This window comes from Nematolebias whitei, chromosome 1 (assembly GCF_014905685.2).
Source record: "Nematolebias whitei isolate Nwh7 chromosome 1, NemWhi1, whole genome shotgun sequence".
NCBI classification, from domain to species: domain Eukaryota; kingdom Metazoa; phylum Chordata; class Actinopteri; order Cyprinodontiformes; family Rivulidae; genus Nematolebias; species Nematolebias whitei.
In genome coordinates, this window is record NC_056498.1 from 60,726,465 (window position 1) to 60,747,449 (window position 20,985).

General features: G+C 44.6%; 1 protein-coding gene across 1 annotated transcript; it reads left to right on the plus strand.

Annotated features, from left to right (window-relative positions):
* Positions 1 to 1,535: 1,535 nt before the first annotated feature.
* On the plus strand, positions 1,536 to 20,367 carry ndnfl (neuron-derived neurotrophic factor, like). Its single transcript, XM_037686095.1, has 4 exons — positions 1,536 to 1,605; positions 4,038 to 4,279; positions 8,369 to 8,493; positions 18,917 to 20,367. Exons 2-4 carry the CDS (start codon positions 4,107 to 4,109, stop codon positions 20,365 to 20,367), a joined length of 1,749 nt encoding a protein of 582 aa, XP_037542023.1. The 5' UTR covers positions 1,536 to 1,605; positions 4,038 to 4,106.
* Positions 20,368 to 20,985: the final 618 nt, after the last annotated feature.

Here is a 20,985-nt window from a genome sequence, read left to right on the forward strand (position 1 = left end):
TCTCTCTCTCTCTCTCTCTCTCTCTCTCTCTCTCTCGCTCTCAGATTCTTCTCTGTGGTCAGACAATATTCCCTCAGGGTGGAGTGGGACCCATTCAGAGCGACCTCAATAGCCCTATACGCTGAAGTGCGAAGTGAAAGAGTGAGAAAAGGCCCCATCAGAAAAAAAAAATGGAAAAGGAGGAGTTAGCTCAGCTCTTTATATTTTCCTGATGATATTGATTAAAGAACTCAGGAGGGATGGAGAACAGGGTTCATGAGGAGGCCCAGCATTGTGTGGAGATGAGAGGGGCTGGGTGGGGTTGGAGAGCCACTGATATGAATGCCATCGGTCCTCCAAGATCTGCACTTGACCTGTAGGTTGAAGACAAGAAACCTTCATTATGGCTGGGCTGTTTATGGATTTTAAATGTCTCTGTCTGGTCGCTTTCAATTTCATTAAATAGCAGCATACATGTTTCTATAATGATAGACATTAGTCTGAAACTCAGCGGCTCAATGCAGGCGGAATACCGAATAATATTTATATTTGCTGTAGTCTGACATGTCTAGTAAATTAAAGATTAAAAACAAGAGGAGGAGAAATATTTAATATTGAACACTGCTTGCATCATAAAATTAAAGGTCTAGCATTCCTCGAGGGGGTAAAACGCCTGCCGTCTTTGATAAGTTTTGAACGAACATGTTAAGAAATAACTGTTTTGGTCCAACCTTGAATTGCCGTCTTGAATTGGATTAAATGTGCATCGAGTGGTTAGTTTCTGAACCGGGTGGTGCTGCTCAGAACATACTCTGCGCTAACAGATCCAACAAAAAGAAGGGGTGACATGCATCTTTCTCTGTTACTTTTTTCTAACACACCTGTTGCCTACTTTGTTGTGCTAAAACCTTTTATTTTAATGTCTTTGTCACTGAAAAGCAACGCATCGTTGCTCTCCAGACAAAATGTTGTTGTTTACTGCAGAACCATTATGGGAGCAGTCTGACTGGTGTGTTGTGCACAGTGCTTAACTTCTCCATCACCTCTAACCGTTCTGTAATTCTGCTCCTGCATTCCCTCCCTGTTTTCTCATCACCTCCCCCCATTTGGCGACCTCACCAGCAGCCCACTCACCCACTCACTCCCTCACTCTCAGATTGCACATTCAGATACACAAACACACACACACACACAGTCACACTTGAGCCCATTTGAATTGCAAGTGAGCTGCGTTCACTATAACAGGAATCACGGGTGGGGAGGGATGCAGGCCTCGCCGACCGGATGACATTCACACGGCGTTTAACAGGACGAGCTTCCACGTGTGAAGGACTGAGAGGCAAAGTGGGTGCAGCAGCCTCCAGGGAGCAGAGGAGCACAAGGCCCCCCCGGGGGATGGGACACCTGAGCTGGCTTGGAAACACCTCCTTTTACTACAGCGCCTCATGGGAGAAGGGAGTCAGTGGAACACCCAACAACAACCTGCTGTCGCTCCTCCTCTCCTTGCAACCAGCTCTCATCCTCCCCTCCTCCTCCTCCATCCTCCATCCTCCATCCTCTCTCTCTGTCTCTCATTTGATCCCATCCCTCGCTCCCTGCACCACAGAAAGCGTAGGCTGAGAGAAGGTAAGGGGGATGCACGCGTGCATGTTGTCCTTGCAGAGCTTGAGTGTGTGTGTCTGAGTAAATCAGCAACTTCTTTCTTTGACTTACTTATTTCTGACTCCTGAGGGTGGAAGACACATTGAGAGTGAGTGGCTGTTTTTAACTTTAAATGTTGCACTCATGTCTTTTTTTACCCCCCCCCCCCCCCCCCCCCCCTCACTCTACCAACTTGTAACTCTTTTATATTTAGAAGAGCAAAACAGCAGAGAAGAACACTGGTTTTAGACAACGGGCAGAGAAAACGTATCAGATTAAAAGTTTGCGAAAGACCAAAACGCAGGAGAAGGAGAGATCCGAGCACAAAAGGGACAGTGGAAAGTAAGGACAACAGGAAAGGGACTCATTTATTCCATTGGACTCGCAGGGGGAGGTAGAAAATCAGCCGTGAAATCCTATCAAGTTCCATGATCAATGCTAGTCGCCCCGCTGTCATCTTGTCAACCCTTCTTATTAATCAAAAGGCCGGTTCGTTTGCCCGCTGTAGTTTTGGTGGTGGTGTTGAGGGGGGGACAACAGATCCTGCAGGGACCACCCCATGCCATTTAATCTGTCCCTGCTCACAGATAACAGAAGGCAGATGGTCCTGCCGGAGCCCAGGGAGACAGAAGACTGCTGATACAATGTGCAGACAGATAGCACACACCGACTGAGCAACTTCCAAACAAATGGAGCCAAAAAAGGAGACAGAAAAAAGAAGGACACGGAAAAGGGCAAACAGAGCAGGGCTTGAGTTAATCAAAAGCCCAAACAGAGTCCAGAATAAAAAGCAGTCATTTGAGAGTCTGGGATAAACAAAATGGAAAGAAGAAACTCGGAGCTGAGCAGAGAGCTGGACCATCAAAGCTCTGTCAGGAGCTCCTGTGTTTAAAGTGAAGTGTGTATTTATTTATAGAGGGCTGTAGTTAACTTAACCAAGCTCCTTCCTTTAAAGCAAAAAAGACCCAGCTTTTTTTATTTTTTTATTTTTTTTGGCCTTATGAAAATTCAATTGGCCATAATTTGCTGAGGAGTCTATGCATATTTTATCAGTGGGGCTGGTTTTGAAGAAACAGGCCCTGCAAAGCTTTCCTTTGTGTGTGTTCGTCTTCATCAAGTGACTGAGGGGGAGTGTGTGAGGTTGTGAAGCCGTCTGGTTGTGTGTGGCGCCCTGGACATTTGGCTCAAGCAAACACCGGTCAGCTTCATATGTCTCAGACTCAGAAGCTCATCGCAGGCCGCTCGTCACGTTGCAGACATGCTTTTGACTCTTCTTCATTCCATCCATCTCTCTCCCAGCATCACTTTCCCCCACTTTGCCTCCTTCGCTCTCTCTGTCTTCTTCCATGTAATTACTCCAACATCCTCCTCTTCTCGCTCTCCATTTCCACATCCCTCCCCTCCCTCAGTCTCCCCATCCTCTCCTCCCTCCCTTTCAATCTGTGTTTTCGTTTCCTCTCCCTCTGCATGTCTCTCAGTTAAAGCTTTATGGGTCGTTCACTCCCTCCTTTCTGCGTGAGGATAATGAGCAGGCGCTTCTGTGCGACTTTGAAGCCTTGAGTCGGTTTGTGAGTTTGGATGTCGGAGTGTCCCGGGGCCCAAAAGTGTCTGATGTACCTTCTGTAGCTGCCTCCGTGATTTCCACCGTGATTGTCATCTGATCTATAGGGCACAGCGCTGACATAAAACACCTTGTTAGGTGAGGGTAGGGAGGGTAGGGAGGGTAGGGAGCGAAGGCGGCGTGACTTTGAACAAATGCGTTTTTCTCTGGAGAGAAAGAAAAACACTGGGACCTGCAATTACTACCACTGAACCACACACGAAACAGTTCACCCACATACAGATAACAAGACTGCAGAACACTAATAGAGTGTGAGAAAGACTAAATAAAGAGAGCAACGTGTCTAATATGAGTTCCTTTTGTTGTCTGATGCATGAATTCATGCTGATCAGGTGCATCAAACCACCTACAGGTGTTAGTTGTGTCCTCATCTCTTCAGCATTGTGGGCTGATAAAATACCTGCCCAAAACACTAGAAATTTGGATATTATACCCGTTTGAACCCCTCCAGCTAAAAATAGACATGTAGATACGAAGGCATCAACTTCCAAACCACATTAGCTACCCACTTCACACTTTGAAAAGTGGTGCGATGTTTTTTTTACAGTGTCAAGCTGTGCTACTCACATAACCCAGAGTAATAAAGCAGAGATTTCTTATCCCCGACATGAATAATTCTGTCTGAATAGGAGAGGATGTTTCTTCGTATCAGTGATACATCAGTCAGTGCAGCTCTTTAGTGTCTGCGTGGATAGTCCAGTAAAAGTTGAACTAAGTGCGTTTCATATCACTGTGAGTGTTTGTTGCAGGCGAGGCCCTGATTGATGCTCTTGACCTTTCTGCTGTGCGTTTTCAGAGTCTGGGAGAAATCCACAAGCTCAAAGGAAGGACGGCAAGTGGAAGAGCAAGGGAGCCAGAATCAGCGATGGCACCCGCGTCACTGTCCTGGTGTTACGGCGCAGCTTTGGCACTGATCTGTGGCTCTCCTCTGGTCCACTCGGCTTTGGCGCCTGAGAACGAGGTGCCACTTCGCTCGACTACATGGTTACCAGAAGGAAAGATCACCTCTGTAACTCTTCCTAAGGGACGAACTCGCAGGTACATGAAGTGCTAAAGCGTTTCCACTGAATTAGACATAACGAGCTAAAGTAAAGAAGCAGATTGGCTGGAATGGGAATAAAAAATGAGGTCAGTGGAAAACAATTGAGTCTTTTTTATACTTTTACCTAGTAGCTTGTTTTCTTTCTTCAGTCAGATCAGCTCAGGCCAAAGTTAAGGAACTATAGAACAGCTGTCGAGCTTCGTTAATAAGATTGAAGAACGTTAGCAGAATGGCAAAATGTCCAGTTCTATCATCTACCGAGCTGAGTGGTGAATATTTAATCTTAAGACTTGTCTTTTTTCTCCAGTTCAATTTTTTTTTAATGAGATTAAATTAGATCTATCAAATCGGACTTGGATTTGAGGGGTCTTGAAGAGTCCAAGGACTGAACACATCAGTGTCCCAGGACATAGACCGGTCCTGAGAAAAGAAACAGCAACGAAGGCTGGATAAATGCTCTCACTTACAGGCTGCCTGCCTCTGGATTTAGTTCAGACCAACATAAAAGTCCATCTGGAAACTTTTTCATTTCTCTTTGAGGTTATGTAAATAGTTTGCTAAAGTGTACGCCTGAAAATGTTTGATGGAAGAAACATGTCATGCAGTTTTTGAGTCTGTCTTCATTTAAAATCAACAACTGTCAGGTTTGTCTTCAGATTATAGAAGCAGGACGTCCTCCGGGACACGTCTCATTTACATAAAGTCACTTACACCTCAACTAGACGCTAATTATGAGCGAGGAACATGACTCCACGTCTCTTGAAATGCAACACTGTACTATTAGAATGCATGAATTGCTCTATGGGAAATAACTTGGAAACCATAACAGTGAAGACTCCTACAGTACCATAATGGAGAAAAACTAGAGAGATATAAGGGATGTTCCAACAGTTTAATATTTATAATAATCATTACTCTAAAAGTAGACTAGTTGATTATCTTCTAAAAGTGCAAAAGATTTGACTTAAGCCAGAAAATGACAAATTTTGCCTTTATTATTACGTCATTATTAGAAGTGCATTGTAGTTCAATAAAGCACACAGTGCCTTAGAGCTAACTTTCTTGACTGCTTTGTACAAAAGTATCATAACATATTAGAAAAACTTAGAAGAAAAGAACGGCTATGAATTTATAAATAAAAGCTTCAAAACTGATATTTTTGTGGGGTGTTGTTTGGATAAAATCAAAGCAAGGAAAAAACATAAACAATCAGAATAAGCTTTATTATCATTGCAGCGAAATACAGTGAGATTATGTTCGTACAGTCGTCCGAAAGGTGGGCGGAGTGCACGTTGCTGCTGCTCCTAAGAGCGTGGCCCCTTATAATTTTAGATAGAAAAGAGGGAAAAGGCCATGAGGAGAGGATAGTGGTATTACAAAAAAAAGATAGACAAAGCCTTCTTAATTTAAACATATAACAGGAGAAATTTGATAAGTTGGCCTGCTTCGAGTCCAAACAGGGGCGTCAGATTCAGGTAAGCCACAGTTGTTGATTTTTTTTCAGGCAGACTGTTTTTTCTTATCAGCCTTGTGTTCTGCTGGTACTTTCGATCCAAAATGGCCAGATCTGTGGGCGTTCCGCTAGTCCGTGCTTATTAACTCCCTCCAAGGTCGTCCCCAACATGCTGGCAAGTGGCCTACGATTCTCACAAATCGCTTCCATCTTACGGTTTAGCTCATATATCAGCTGAGTGCTCGAAGCACAAACCAAACCTTCACATAGGGTCGGCAGCTTTGCCATGGTCGAAACTGCTGCCGCCGTCTTCTTTAATAGCCGATAACACAGGTCACCGCCGGTGCCAAAAAGCAGACACCCTGCTATCATGATTCCAGTGATATAAACATCTTCAGCGTCCTCCTGAGACAAAACAGAAAGGCACATCAGATCCATGACGCAGCCTGCCACGGGCATCTCAACGGGGCATGAGGGCTCTCCAGTGTCGCTTTGTTGAAAAAAAAAATTATTGATTGCGTTTTAAGTCCAGCTGACCAGATCATGACAGTACAATATGCCAAAGTGCCAATTTTTACAAGATATTAAAATAAAAAGCATATAAAACAAAATGCTATAAAATTGAAAAGTGGCAGTAATGATTGCCTGTTAGCTATAAAATGGAAACTACTAAACAATTAGGATTTCCTTGAGTTTTATTTTTAATTGATTTGTGTGTCTAACCCAAAATCCAAACACATTTCACGCACAGGATGAAAATTTGATCAAATGGTCAGCCGAGCTTGAGCCTTCTTGCTTTATGAATCTCTTATTTGGACATCAAATTGACTTTAAATTGGATTTTTTTTTTAGCATGGTTATGATAAACCACTTCACATTTTCTGTAAGAATGCACTTCTGTTTAAATAGGATTTTCTTTTATATCATATCAATCCAGTGAAAATAATTTTTAATCCCAACAGAAAACGGTTTTGACTGTTTTACTTTTAATTTTGATGCACAAAATCACATTTGGTTTGAACACTAACATCCGTGCATAACAACCTCCTAAGTTTCCAACTTGTCATATTTCATTAAATATATCCATAACATCTGTCTGAGTTCAGTCACATGTCACCTGACACCGGTCTGTGTACAGTCAGAGGCCGATTCCAGCGCCACAGTGAGCCGAGGCAGCAAGAGGAAGTGGAGCTCATTTGGCCTGATCTGAACACAACAGAGCCAGAGCTTGATTTCTGAAAAATGCGAGCTAAAAATGAAACCGCGCCCTGCAGTTTGTCCACCCATGCAGCACCACACTGCACATAATGAAGAGAAAACAATGATTCAGAAATTAATCACTCTGCTAAATAAGCAGCAGAGTGTGCCCTTGAAACAACATTGTTGCACATCTGTTTGGAAACAAACCACCATCTGCACAGGATTGTGAAGAGTTGTTTTTTTGCGCCGCCGGAGAACAAATATTTATTGAGAAATAATCACACAGTTAATAAATTTTCATTAAGCACAACTAAATAGAGAAGACAGCTTATTTTGGCTTCAAAGCACAGAAAGAAATGTTTTTTTTTTATGCAAAGTTAATTCTGAATGCGGTTTGACCTTGATGGAGAAGCTGAAACAGGGCTTAAAAAGCTTAAAGAAGCAGAACGAAAGCTAAAAGCTAAAAGTGGTGAATGATGAGCTAAACGCTCTAAGAAGCAAAATGTAATAACGTCATTCACATAATAAAAATAATCCAAAAAGTGAAATATAGTGCTAAAGGACCACAATAGGGTGAGCATGTGCGCTGTAATCAACAAATCAAACGAATGGGTCCACATCACAGTTTCCATTTTGATGTCAAGAACTGATCTGAATGTCAGAGAATAATAATAATAAAATAAATAAAGTGCTATGTGTTGTCATAATTGTATGTTCCCATACAATGAAGAAATTAGTTCTCTGCATTCAACCCATTAAATGTGAGTTGCACCCAGGCGGAGCAGTGGGCTCCTATGTAAGCACCCAAATGGAAACCTAACTAAAAATGCTTGAAACAGCTGGTGTAGTCTACGTGATATGCAGGTGTACGAAGTATACCCACTAGAAAAGCGTAAGAATTTCAGTATACCCACTTAAAAGTGCCCATTGATACAAGACATATCATTAAGCACGTGTCATTGATATGGCAATTAAACACTTCCGTAACAATCTATCGGTATGCAGCGCTTTGCTCTGATACTGTTTTATAAAGTCTATAACATGTTCTTAATACAAAGCCAACTGTTGTACAAAGTTTGCCGTTCATTTATTCAAATATAAGCATCAGAGAAATTTGGAAATGTTCCATATGCTTAAAAATCCAAATAAATTGACGATTGCATTGTACTGACCAGTGTACTTTGGCTTCTAAGCACAGCATACCCAGTACAAAAATGTCGACTACACCAGTGGCTGTAACATCAAAACGATCAATCTTTGATAAGCCAAAAAAGAACCCACCCAGCTCATTAAAAGCCATCCAACAAAGTGAAAGGTCTCACACAGCACAGAAAGCACCGTGTCCTTGTAGCTGAATGGAAGCAAGATGTTATCTGTTTGACATTCCCCGTGAATAATGACGCCACGTCTTGTGGATATCTTTCGTCTTCAGGTTGTACTTTACGCTGAGGAAGAAGGCCTCGGGGATGTCGGTGACTGTCAGCCCCTGCGACCTCCCCATTGAATGGAGCTTGGCCGCTTGCACCCTGAAAGACAAACCAGTCAAAAACCTGCAGTGTGAGTACCACAAAAAAAAAAAAAAAAAAATCCAGCAGATCACCACTGCATCTGACTAAACTGTGGCAATCAATTACCGGTAGATACTATCATGACCATGGGATTTAGCGAAGGGCAGTCTAATCTTACCTCACGTTGTGTTTGTTGAACTGTAGAAGCAAACTATGAGCAGAATTACAGGACAAAGATGGTCTTTCTTGTTTTCAGTGCCCACAGTGGAAAGATGAAGATTGGCAATATGGTTTCTGCCCACATCTGTATGTCTGTACCCAAAACACAGTATCTCATGAACCGCTGGATGAATTGTATTGAACCTTTCAGGAAATAATCTGATTACTTTTTGGAGCCATCATTATTCATAAATAGATAAAAGTCAGTCAGTTTTACAGAAATTGAGCTCAAATTTGATGTGGTAGAACAACAGCACATACTCTCAGTACATCTTGTGGTGCATAATTTTATTTTAAGCCACAACTCCAGCATTTTGCAACATAAAATGGTCTCAGTTTAATCTCTGACATAAAAGGCAGAGGATGCATTCCTTTATAGGATGCTTTTACTTTTCTTGAAGTTTTGAGGTCATTCTTTGCTGCCATTGTTGCTTCAAATCTATAGCCCCAAAATGGATTTTAATCAAAAAAGTCATTTTCCTTTGACAGGTTCACCGTGCTTGTTTTGTGAGAAGTGATTGTCAACAAACTTCATTGTTTCCAGACCCCTTCTTATCAGTACATTCGACCCATTTGCTCGTTTGAAAAATAGATGAAGGTTTAAATTCTTTCTATGTGCAACTCACAATATCAGAGGACAGAGGCAGTGATTGTGAGATCCTATCTGTTTGTTTTGCTGTTATAGACTTTACCATAGGCTCATAAAACATATGCTGAAAAGGGCTGCCAAGTCCCAGTTTAAGAGTACTGAAAGAGCACTGAAATAAAACTGGGCTCTGTAATTCAGCTATAATCTGATACTAGCACACCAAACTCATTAGATAAACTCAAAAGATCCTTTTGAACAGTGGCTTAGACCTACAATAATCATAAAAGTAAACCAAATTAATCACGTTTTGAACCTAAACAGGCAAAGATTTGTAGGAAATTTAAAAGGCGCCTCATTTAGTGTTCCTTAGGTTATCTAAACAAGCTTTTCTACACGTTGAAATGACATTATGAAGGTATAAAATGACACATAAATCATTCAGACTGTGAGCTCATGGGTCCCCATCACCAGCGTGAATTATTCACTTTGATTCTGTCACATTTGGTCTCCTCTGTAGAGGGATGTTTCAGTTCCAGGAGACATGAACGGAGAAAAGAAACAGTGATGCTCGCCATTTTTTTAAATATATTTGTTTATTGCATAGCTCAAGTGATGAGTTTCAAGATAAAAACACTCACGTGTGAATGAAAATACTGATAATTAGTTTTAAAGTGGCAGTTGACATTGATTACGGGCAAAGTTGTTCATGTCCAGGTTGCTCTGATGAGTTGTTTCATAGAGTTTGCAGAGCGTATGCAGCCGAGTTTATATTTTTACAAGATAATTATGTCCTGTGTAATAACTGGAGGTACTTACACAGTATTGTGTTGAATTTATGTCCAGCCACTGTTAGTGTTTTTAATTATATTGTCTATTATATTTGACAATGCTATAATCTAACCATGCAATACAATCTAAACTAATTTTGGTTGCAAACACGCAATATTCAAAACACGCTTTAGTAAGTGGCAAATCAAGAACAAGAAAAGGAGAGACTTCAAACTAAATATGCTTTAGTTTCAACAATATTATCAGAAAAACACGCTTGGCTGAATTCAATGTGAACATTACTTTCAGATTTAGAAATTGTGTATGCTACCATCAAATTTTTGTGTATTTCTGTAAAGCACTTTGTGATTATATCTATGAAAAGTGCTATATAAATAAAGTTTACTTGCTTACTTACTTATTTTAGACGTTTGAGCAGTGTTTTTCAAAGTGGGGGCCGCGACCCCCTTGGGGGCCCGCCAGAAAGCTGGGGAGAAAAAAAAATTAAAAAGCAAAAATATATTAGTTATTTTTATTTTTTTTTAATTAAAACTAAAAAAAATAAATTAATGTAATAAAATCAAATATGTTTTTCAATAATTTAAAAATATACATATATTATAATAATATATTGAAATATTTTTCACCATATTCATCTTTCTGATTGGCCAGTCAAATATATTAAGCTGCTTTACTCTTCAAGCATAGCAAGAATGAAATAAAGAAGTTTCTAAAAAAAAAAGATTGAAGGAACCAACCAGTAGCCCTGCTGTGGTGGAAACTGCTGCAACCCCCCCCCCCCCCCCCCAATAGAACTCATTTCCAGCTAAAATTCAAAGGTATGAGGATGCAAACATTAAGTATGGCTTTACAGTCATACAGAAAAATGGCCATGATTGCCTGAAATGTGTCCTCTGTCTGGAGACCCTCGCAAACGAGTGTTAAAAACCTTTAAAACGTCAGTGCCACTTGAGTGGGAATATAATACAGTGTTTAAAACATGTTAGTTAATAATATGTTTATGCTTAGCAACTGTAATAATTGAATACAGTGAATAAAAGTTAAAACATTCTAAAAGTTGATGTTTCTTTACATATTTTGTACATTGTTTGTGGTTTTGCAAGAGGGGGGGCATGGCATGGAAAAGTTTGGGAACCCCTGTTTTAGAGGACACTGGCTTGTCTTAGCCTTGAAATAGCACGAATAAACAGAAAAATCCAACAAAGTTAAGTCAGGTCCTCTGGATGGTTTATTTTTGTTGAAATGTTTCATCTTTTATCCAAAAGACTTCATCAGTCTGAGGCGCCACAACCAACTCATTCGTATAAACATAAAGGTGCTATTTCTAAGATGTATTTATGAGAAGATGTTTAACCACCTGCGCAAGAAGAATCCAGAGGACCTGACTTTTTTTTTTTTTTTTGGGGGGGGGGGGGGGGGGTGTAAATCTGTATTATAAATTCCTTAGCAGACATGTTATTGGAGGGAAAAAAGTAATGGAAAATATTCCCAAGTATAAGTTTTAACATAAACAACTAGAAGTTTACCCTAAAACTGAGTTCATCCCGTGGTTCTGTTATTTTATAGAAGAACATTTGTGTGCCTGGTTTTAGTCTACGTGACCCCTTTAAAAGAAATAGGGTCCCATCAAATTAATACAAAGTTAATCATTATCATTTTTCATTTTCAGTTTTAGTTTAGTTTTAGTTTATTACTTTTTGGATATGAACAAAAAAATACAGCATGAAGCATCATGTCAAAACATTGGTTACGTACTGTAACCCCAGATTCTATGAATATAGGCGTAGCCCTTTAAGGCTGTCGCTGATGGTTTATCCCGTTATGCGCAGCATAAGCACTGAAAAAAAAATTAGTCCACGCCCACCTGCTGTGTGGGCCCCACCCGGTCCGTATAAATTACGTTAAGAGCGGGAAATCGGCTCCCAAAATAGCTTTTTTCTTCAGCCATTTAGGAGCCAGTGAGGCCCGACGCTTAAAGGGCTACGCCTATATTCATAGAATCTGGGGTTACAGTACGTAACCAACGTTCTATTTCATATAGGCTTCGCCCTTTAAGGCTGTCGCTGATGGTTTAAGGGCGAAGCGGATGTGGTCCTCGCCTCACTGGGTCCATTCGAACACAGTAAGAAGCGGAAGCTTGCCCAAAAAGCGTCTTGTCACTCAGCTCCCCGTGTGCATAAACTACGCATCGCGTAATTATGTGCCATGCACAGACGCATGTTGTGTAACTATGCGTTCTGACAAACATGAATACCCCGGAAAAACTTTCAACGGGAAGAGGAAGTTTAAAAGAGGGGGGGGAGGGGGGCATGAACCAACTGGTTCATGGCTGAACAGTATAAACAGATTAATGTCCATGAATTGATCAATAATCAAATGAACTGATTGTTAACAATAATCATGAACTGATTAGTGACAATAGAACCAAAATCACAGACACGACTGTGACTGAAAACAACATCTCACACTGTAATGCATGCAGACAGAAGTGAGCTTAAACAGAGTTCCATGAGAACAACAATATTCATTCTGTTAGGGCACTAAGGACAGAATGTGTCATGGAACGAGCCGTTACATCACGTAGGTAAAAGCGAATAAATGAGCAGGGTGTTGACCATGCAGCCGCAGTGCAAATGTCCTGCATTGACATACCATTATGCAGAGCAGTCGAAGATGCGATACCCCTGGTCGAGTGTGCTTAGAGGTTGACAGGAGGCCCTAAATCTGATGCTCTGTAGGCTTCAGAAAAAGGCCTCACACAGCCAGTGTGACAAGCGCTGGATGGATAACGGCGACCTGCAGAAGCATCTCTATAATGCACAAACAATTGTTGAATTTGAACGCATTGCAGCTGTGCGCGTTACGTAACACGTCAACGCCTGCACCGGGCAGAGAAGATGAACAGATGCTTCCCCTTCTGATCTGTGGGGGGGAAAAGACCCCTCCAACGACATCACTCTTGATTTAAAAGAGCTCGTGATGTTTTAGGCATAAAAGCTGGGTTGGTCTTAAAACAGCTGAGCTGCCCGTCAGCCTAATTCTAAGGCATGACGAAACAACAGAAAGGGCAGATAATTACTTACCCTCTTAGCGGGTGTTAAAACCAGCAGCAGGACTGTTTAAAGAGACAAGAATTTAAATGAAAACTGATCCAGAGGCTCAATTGAAGCTTTGATCAGGGCTCGCAGGACCAGCGTTAAATCCCACTGTGGAACAAGTGGGCATGAAACAGGCCTACATCTCTGTACACCTTTTAGAAACCGCTTCATCAGCGGGTGATTAAAAGCTGTTCTGTCTCCAAACCCTTTGTGGCAGGAAGAGATGGCTGCAACGTACGTTAAAGCGTACTGAAAGCCAACTCCCTATCCATCAGGTGTTGTAGAAAAACAACACGCTGCCTAAAAGGCATGAAGTGGTCTCTAAACCTTCTCTGTACACCAGCGCTGAAAAGCCGTACCCTTGATGTGTACAGAACTGTGGTAGATGCAGCACGTGAATCTTGAATTGTGCACACTATCTCCTGAGGGAGACCCATCCTCTAAGTGGGACCGCTCAGCGGTCAAACCCACCGGTGTTGACCTATTTCTGGGTAACTCTTGGTCGCTCCTCCTGCCTGAAGGAGAGCATCCTTCCTCCACGACAGTTCCACGGCGACCCCACAACAGACGTTGCAGGCCTGGGAACCATAGTGCGTTCACACGCCGGGAGCCACCAGGAGAGCTGTCAATCCCTCCTCCTGAACTCGGTTCATGGACCGTAAAAAACAGAGGAGGTGAGGGAAAAGAAACGCGTAAAAAGCGTTTTGGGCCACCGACTGTGAGCAAATGCGTCCCCCCCCAGCGATGGATCGTCTCGCGGGCTCAGGGAAAAAACCGTAGTTGACATTGCGCGTTCTTCTTGCGTCGCAAACAGGTCCACAGCTGCTTTGCCAACTTCTGCTGTGTCTGAAAAACATCAGATCCGGATGGAGGATCCGGTCCACATAACGTGGGCCGCCCTTGGACGTCACATCAGCCCCTCTGTTCAGAACATCGGATATGTAAACCGCTCTAATAAAAGCAGGTTTGATGAACCCAACTCAGTAGCTTCCGCGCAATGTGTAACATCTGGGCTGAACGCACACCCCCCTGGCGGTTTATGTACGCAGCAGTCACCATGTTGTCTGTGTGAATCAACACGTGTTGATTCTGTAGCACGGGAGCAAAATGTTGAATCACATTCAGCACTGTGCGACACTCCAAAACATTGATGTGGGCTGATGTGCGGTGGGGCCACAGCGCCCCTACTGCTTGAGATAGGCATGTTCCCCCCCCCCCAACCTGACAGAGACGCGTCCGTGAAGACTGACACGTGACGTGGGTCTGCTGACGGGGGACTCCCTCTGACAGAGCCAGGGTGTTTCCCCAGTGTCGGAGGTCTGCTCCCATGGAGGGAGGGACAGTGATCATCCGTCTCTTTTGTTTTACTGGATCCACACGCAGACGCGTAAACCACCTCTGGAGGCGTCTCATGTGTAACAAACCCAGCGGGACCACTGTGTGAGCTGATGACGTCATTCCCAACAGCTTCATGACGGAGACAGCTGTTACCACTTTGCCAGGTCTTACGTGGCGTAATTGGTTTTTAGAGTGTCGATTCTTGTTTGTGATAAACGAGCCGTCATGGTAATTGAGTTTAATTCCACTCCCAGATAACAATTATCTGGGCCGGGAAAATCGAGCTCTTCTTCCAGTTATGGCGAAACCCAGATTTAGCAGGTGTGATGCTAACACCTGAGCCTGTATCAATGCTTCCTGTCTGGAGTGAGACAGGGGCAGCAGGTCGTCCAGGTAAAACAAAACTCTCATCCCTGCTTGTGCAGTGGATGCAGGGCTGTCTCCACACACTTTGAGAACGTACGAGGCGCGAGGGAGTACCCGAAAAAGGCAACCTGTTGTACTGGTACTTCATCCCTTGAAAGGCGAAACGCAGAAATTTTCTGTGTTTTGGGATGATTGGTGTGTGAAAATAGGCATCTTTTAAAACGATGGAGACAAACCAGTCGTTTTCCTGGATGTTGTCCAACAGCTGTCTGTTCATCAACATGTGAAAAGATCTGTTCATGATCGCTTTGTTGAAAGCTGACAGATCCAGAATCGGTCTCATCCCTCCGGTCCTTTTGGGGACCAGGAAGTAGCGTGAGTAAAACCCTGTGTTTTCCTCCTCGTTGGGAACTCTTGAGATTACACCTTTTATCAGAAGCTCTTGGACTTCTGCATTTAAGGCTGAGACTTGGTCTGGTGATGACAGGACCGTCTCTATAACTCCTCCGAACGGAGGGGGTCGGGTTGCAAACTGCAGCGTGTAACCCTTGCATAACACTCTGTCCATCCATCTGTCCGGTGAGCATGTTTTTAACCACTCTGCGTGACGTTCGTGGAGTGGACGTGCGTTTAAATGATGTGCCGTGTTTTGAACGGATGTCATCCAAACCTCCGCCTCGACCGCCGTCATGCGTCGCGGAAATGTTTTCCGCGTGACCCAAGGCGAGGCTTTCTCGAAAGGGCTGTTCTGCGCGCGCCCGCGCGCTGTGACTGGATCGCGGACCAACCTTCATGTCCGGGCGGGGCGGTGTGTGCTGAGGCGAGGTGTGTGTCAGCTGATGAAGTGAAGGTTGTGAGCCTCGCGGGAGCGCACGTTTCCTCTGGAGGGACGCGCGCCGCTCTCGCTGAGGGCGGGGCCCGTCATTGGATTCATTCAGCTGTCTCACGCTTATGCCGCCGTGAGCTGCTGATCGCTGAGACGCGGTGGATGACGGCCACTCGCGTTCATTCAGGAGAGGCGTGTGTTGTTTTCGCTGAGAGCAGGGACCTCCACCGGACCCGGCCTGCGGTCCCACATTTATCCCGATGTGGGCCGGTGAGCGCCGGGCAGCTGTGCGTGCATCATCGACACAGTGCCGTTTGGATGGAGGCTGCTTGTCTCGCTCGGGAGCGCGTTAACACCGTTGGGAGGTGATCGTGCGGGTCTGATTGACAACAAGTTATTTCGCTTATCGTGGTGTCACGTGAGCGTCTGGGCATGTGAAGGAGCGGCGGTGGATTTAAAAAACCTTTATTTAAGGACACCGGCTCTTATGAGTGGAGGATGTGTGTGTAGCGGCTGTGAGCTCATCCGAGCTTACAGACTGGCTAAAAACAGGCATTTTGATCTTTGAAAAATCATTTATTCAATTCCTGTGTCATTTATACACACATCCTCCGCAGACCGTCATTTCTTAAAACTTCTCCCCCGTGAGCCCTGCGGTTTGTTTGCTCCGAGCGCCGTCTGCAGGCGATCTCTGGGGAAAACGCTGAAGTGCAGGCTGCCGGACTGAGGAGGGGTGGTCTCTGGCGGGCGGGGCTGGTGGTGGAGCTGGGCGAGACGAAGCTGCTGCTGCCGTGGAGCGTCGATGTTTCTGCCTCTGCTTTCGACGATCTCTCCAGCGGGCTGGAGGACGGAATGAGCCGCGCGGCTTGATGAGATGGCGTACAGCTTCCGACGTCTCCTCCGACTGCTTCGAATTCGTCAGCATGGACGTCAAGCTGCTTCCGAACAGCGCGTCCGATGAGATGGGGCCCTCCATCCGGTCTTTGTGCAGCTTTTCCGGCAGCAATGGAGAGTGACGGAGCCAGATGGAACGTTGGATTACCGTCATCCATGCTACAATCCTCGACAGGCAAACCGAGGGAGCGGCGCACATGTTGAGGATGGCGTCTGCCGATTACACAGGGAGCTCTTTGTCTCCTCCGGCAGGTCTGAGGTCTCCAGCCTTTTCGACATGCTAAATGCTAGCAGCGCATGTTGTTGCTAACTGCGGTTGCCTGAAAAACACGTCGGTGGGCTCGATTGGAGAGCTTTGGTCGCCGTCTGGTTCCTCCGGAGGGACGGGACGCTGCTCCGACCTGGACAGCTTCGCTCCGGAAGCTTCCGCGAGGCTTGGCTCCAGGGGAGGGAACCGAGGAATAGCGTCAGTTGCCTTACAGAAGGAGTTCTTTGTCTCCAAGGCAGGTCTGCGGCCTTCAGTCCCTTGGACATGCTATATGCTAGCAGCGCACGTTGTTGCTAACTGCGGCTGCCTGGAAAAACACGTCAGTGAAAAATAACCTTTCCGCCGATCATCCGAACTGGCGGGAAAAGGCGAGGGACGTAGAAAAAAGGGGTCCCTTCATGTCAGCCTCCTCCCGGGTTCCGCCGGGCAACCCCTGAGGGCGCTGTCGGCCGGGAGCGGTGTGATCGCCGATGCGAAACGAGGTGGGATGGGGTGAGCATTCACTCAGCCCCCCTCCACCTACACTACGCTCCCCGGGAGGGAATGAGCAGCGGGGGCTGCAGCTGAGCACACCTTGCCCCGGAGGAACCATCCGGTTCGCCCCGAGGGTCGGCGATAAGAGGAAAAACACAAGATGGCGTTGTCCAGCGTGTAATGACCTGTCACTGGGAAATGTTCCCCGACGCTTACCTTGGAATAAGACTGCTGTCATCTTCTCCTCTGGGAGGAGAACTCACCGGACGACCGGAGGTCGACTGCCGGGCCAAGCATCTTCCGCAAAGGTTGGTCATTTACACAATTTATCTTCTTTGTTCTTCTGACAGTGCTATATTAGCTCGCTGAAGAAAAAATGGGAGCCGATTTCCCGCTCTTAACGTAATTTATACGGACCGGGTGGGGCCCACACAGCAGGTGGGCGTGGACTAATTTTTTTTTCAGTGCTTATGCTGCGCATAACGGGATAAACCATCAGCGACAGCCTTAAAGGGCGAAGCCTATATGAAATAGAACTTTTTGTTTTACATATTCAAGGGAGTGGGTAGAAGTATAAACTTATTAGAATTCCCACTCCTTAATCACTTACATAATCTTACATTTATTACATGTATAATCCATAAATACAGTATAACAACTAAACCCATATTTATCCCATCATTATATCTATTTAAGTTAACTATAGTAGATGAACAATTATTATTCCTTTAACTTCACAAAAAACAAAAAACAAAAGCATCACAAATAGCAAAAACCCCAACAATAATTGAATAATAACATTATATATTATATCCAGCAATAAGCACATGTTTTTAAGGTAATTTGAACAGTTTTATGTTTGGACATTGTTTAAGTTCAATATTCAAATTATTCCACAGTTGGACTCCACTTACTGATACACAAAAGTTTTGTCTAGTAGTTCTGAATTTGCATATTTTAAACTGTGATTCCCCCATAACATAAATTTGCTCCTTCGTTTTAAACAGGTTTTGAATGTTTTCTGGTAATCGTTTATTTTTTGCTTTGTAAAGAATTAGAGCTGTCTGTAGTTGAACTATGTCAATGAACTTTAATAATTTAGATTTTACAAATAGTGTATTAGTGCTTTTATGCTAAACAGTAAATGGACTGTACCATATATAGGAACTTCCTAGCCAACCAGGCTATCCCCCATTCATAGGCTATCATTGAATAACTTGAAGAATGTTAAAATTCATTTTAAGCAGCTTTTGAACAAAATATTTTAAACTAATGGGTTTCATGTTTTGTTTCACCATTACTGCCAAACCAAATGAGGGCATGTATATTTCAAGACGGCTGCTCCATGCCTCTGGTACTCTGGCGCAGACTTGAAGAATCGGTGCTGCTGAACTCTATAAAGTTTTCTCTGGCAGCACGTGGAGTCTTGACACCTTACAAACGCCAACTACAGTAAACACAGTAGTTCTCCAAGAGCTAAAAGTGTAGAGGACGCAAAACTTGATGCAAAAACAAACAGCGCTGCAGTGTTTGCTCTCTGGGACATCAAGGATGGTAAAGAAAGTTTTATTAGATGAACGAGACCTAAATGCTCATGTACTTTTCTCGCAGGGAGCAGCAAAAAGAGCATGCCTGAGGTGTGGTGGCGGGGTCCTGGCACGGAGGAGAAAATCCACAGCTTCACCGGCGATGCAGCGGACACCTACAGTGGTTCTCCCCATCCACACGCTTCCATCTACATCCTGAGGCTCCGCTCCAAACAGCAAAGCACGAGAGCTACTTTATTTCTCCACGAAGGCCAGGGATCATCAGGCATCTTCCCTCTGCTCCCAGCTGACCCGCGAGTTCACACACTGGGCGTAGGCATGACCAGTGTCAGCCTCAGCTGGGCACCCAGTGCCTCCATAACCAGCCTCCCACGAGAGGAGAACAATTATGAATACTGTGTGCTCGTCAACTCTCTGCGGAACTACCCCAGCCTCTGCGCCGTAAGAGAGGGCACGGAGAGGGAGAAAGATCACCAACAAGACAAGAAGGAAACGAACAGGAAAGAGGCGGCATGGCCAGTTTTAAAGGACTGGTGGTGGGAGCAGTGGGACACTTATCCTGAAGCGCAACATCTGCCCTCGTCCTTTCCCGTTGAGGATGTTCAGTGTGTGTGTCAGGGGACGGAGAGCGTTTGCACCATCTCCGAGCTCCTGCCCGACTCTCCTTATTACTTTGACGTTTTTGTGATTGACAGGTTGAACGGGACCAGCGCGGCATACAAAGGCACATCTGCTCGGACACACGAGGAGGCTCGGCGTGCGATCACACCACTGAGAGAAGGAGAGCTGAGGTGGGTGACCTTTAAAAATGGAGGCTCAAAGTCAAACTCGGAGCAGTTCTTCAGTTTTCGTCCTCGCGGTTGGCAGCAGAGTGGCCTCCTCACTTTACAGAGCTGCGGCAAAGGCGACATGCTCAAGGTCACCGTGTCTAGTAAGGGACAGGTTTTGACCTCTCAGGGAGTGGGGCCAGATTTAGCACACATTTGGCTTCAGGGGAGTCCTTCATATCTCATCCACCTGCAGAGAGAAGGAACTTCCGCAGGCCAAATCCCTACAGTAATAGACCACGCTCTGCCTGGAGGTTTGACGGCTTCAGTCAAAATGCAGATTTCCTCAGCCTACCACCGCAGAGAGGTCCCATCTCTGCCTTCCACCTTGCAGATAAAATCCTTCAACAGATTGCGTGGTTGCAACAGCGTCACCCTCGCCTGGATGGGTACAGAGGAAAGAAGTCTGTACTGTGTGTACCGCAGAAGGCTTGGGAACCAGGAGGCAGAAACTGGGGGGGTATCAGCTCTAACAGCGCCCTGTCTGGGCCCGGAGTCACGTTCTGACACCGAGAGGGTTCTCTGCAAGTATTTCCAAGAGCTGAATCCTCGACGGGCCGTCACCACAGCTGTGATCGGGGGCCTAGAGCCAGGAATGGCCTATGTGTTTGATGTCTATCTAATGAGACGCTGGGGGATCCCTATCAAATATGCCAGCAAGATGGTGAAGACCAGAAAGGAATGCTGAACTGCCGCCCCCTAGAGGACACTTTGAAACTGTCCCAGTTTATTGGGAAGATGCATCAAAGCTGGACATGGTGTAAAAATGAATCAAGAATTCAAAGACATAATTGTTGTCAAATGACTGTTAGCAAAACAACATTTTGAGGAAATGATGGTTGTGTTCAGGCTCGTCTTGTACTATCAGTGCAAGCGGATGGAAAGCATTTTAAAAGGATCTGCACACCAGCAACAGTTCATAACATTTACAGTCCAACTCTTGTGCTCTGGTCAGTTTTTTACTCGTTGGTGTTCATGATAATGACAAGCCGGTCGACCAAGTGCTTATTCTGTGTCTGAGTACAAAGGGCATATGACGTTTTGTGATGACAGAAAATCGGAACAAAAACTACAATGGAGACGGTGCCAAATATGCAACAGAAGCAGATGGGGCAATAATTAGAAAACATCTGAGATGAAGGGGTGGGGGGTGCAGTGTAAATTACCAGTGCTGCATTTTGTACAGGCTTGTAAACACAGGTGGATGCAATCTAAAGATGCTAAACTCAAAGTCTGTGTGTAATTTTGTGTTCTGCTTTTGCATGAAGCAGTCAGACAAACCTAGTGACTTGCCTCATTGTCTTTG

What these genes read in the sequence shown, in the direction of transcription:
- ndnfl (XM_037686095.1), top strand. Translation starts at nt 4,107, where the DNA reads ATGGCACCCGCGTCACTGTCCTGGTGTTACGGCGCAGCTTTGGCACTG. An exon ending in CCTAAGGGACGAACTCGCAG is followed by an intron (nt 4,280 to 8,368) that starts GTACATGAAGTG and finishes TTTCGTCTTCAG; the next exon opens with GTTGTACTTTACGCTGAGGA. An exon ending in ACCAGTCAAAAACCTGCAGT is followed by an intron (nt 8,494 to 18,916) that starts GTGAGTACCACA and finishes CTTTTCTCGCAG; the next exon opens with GGAGCAGCAAAAAGAGCATG.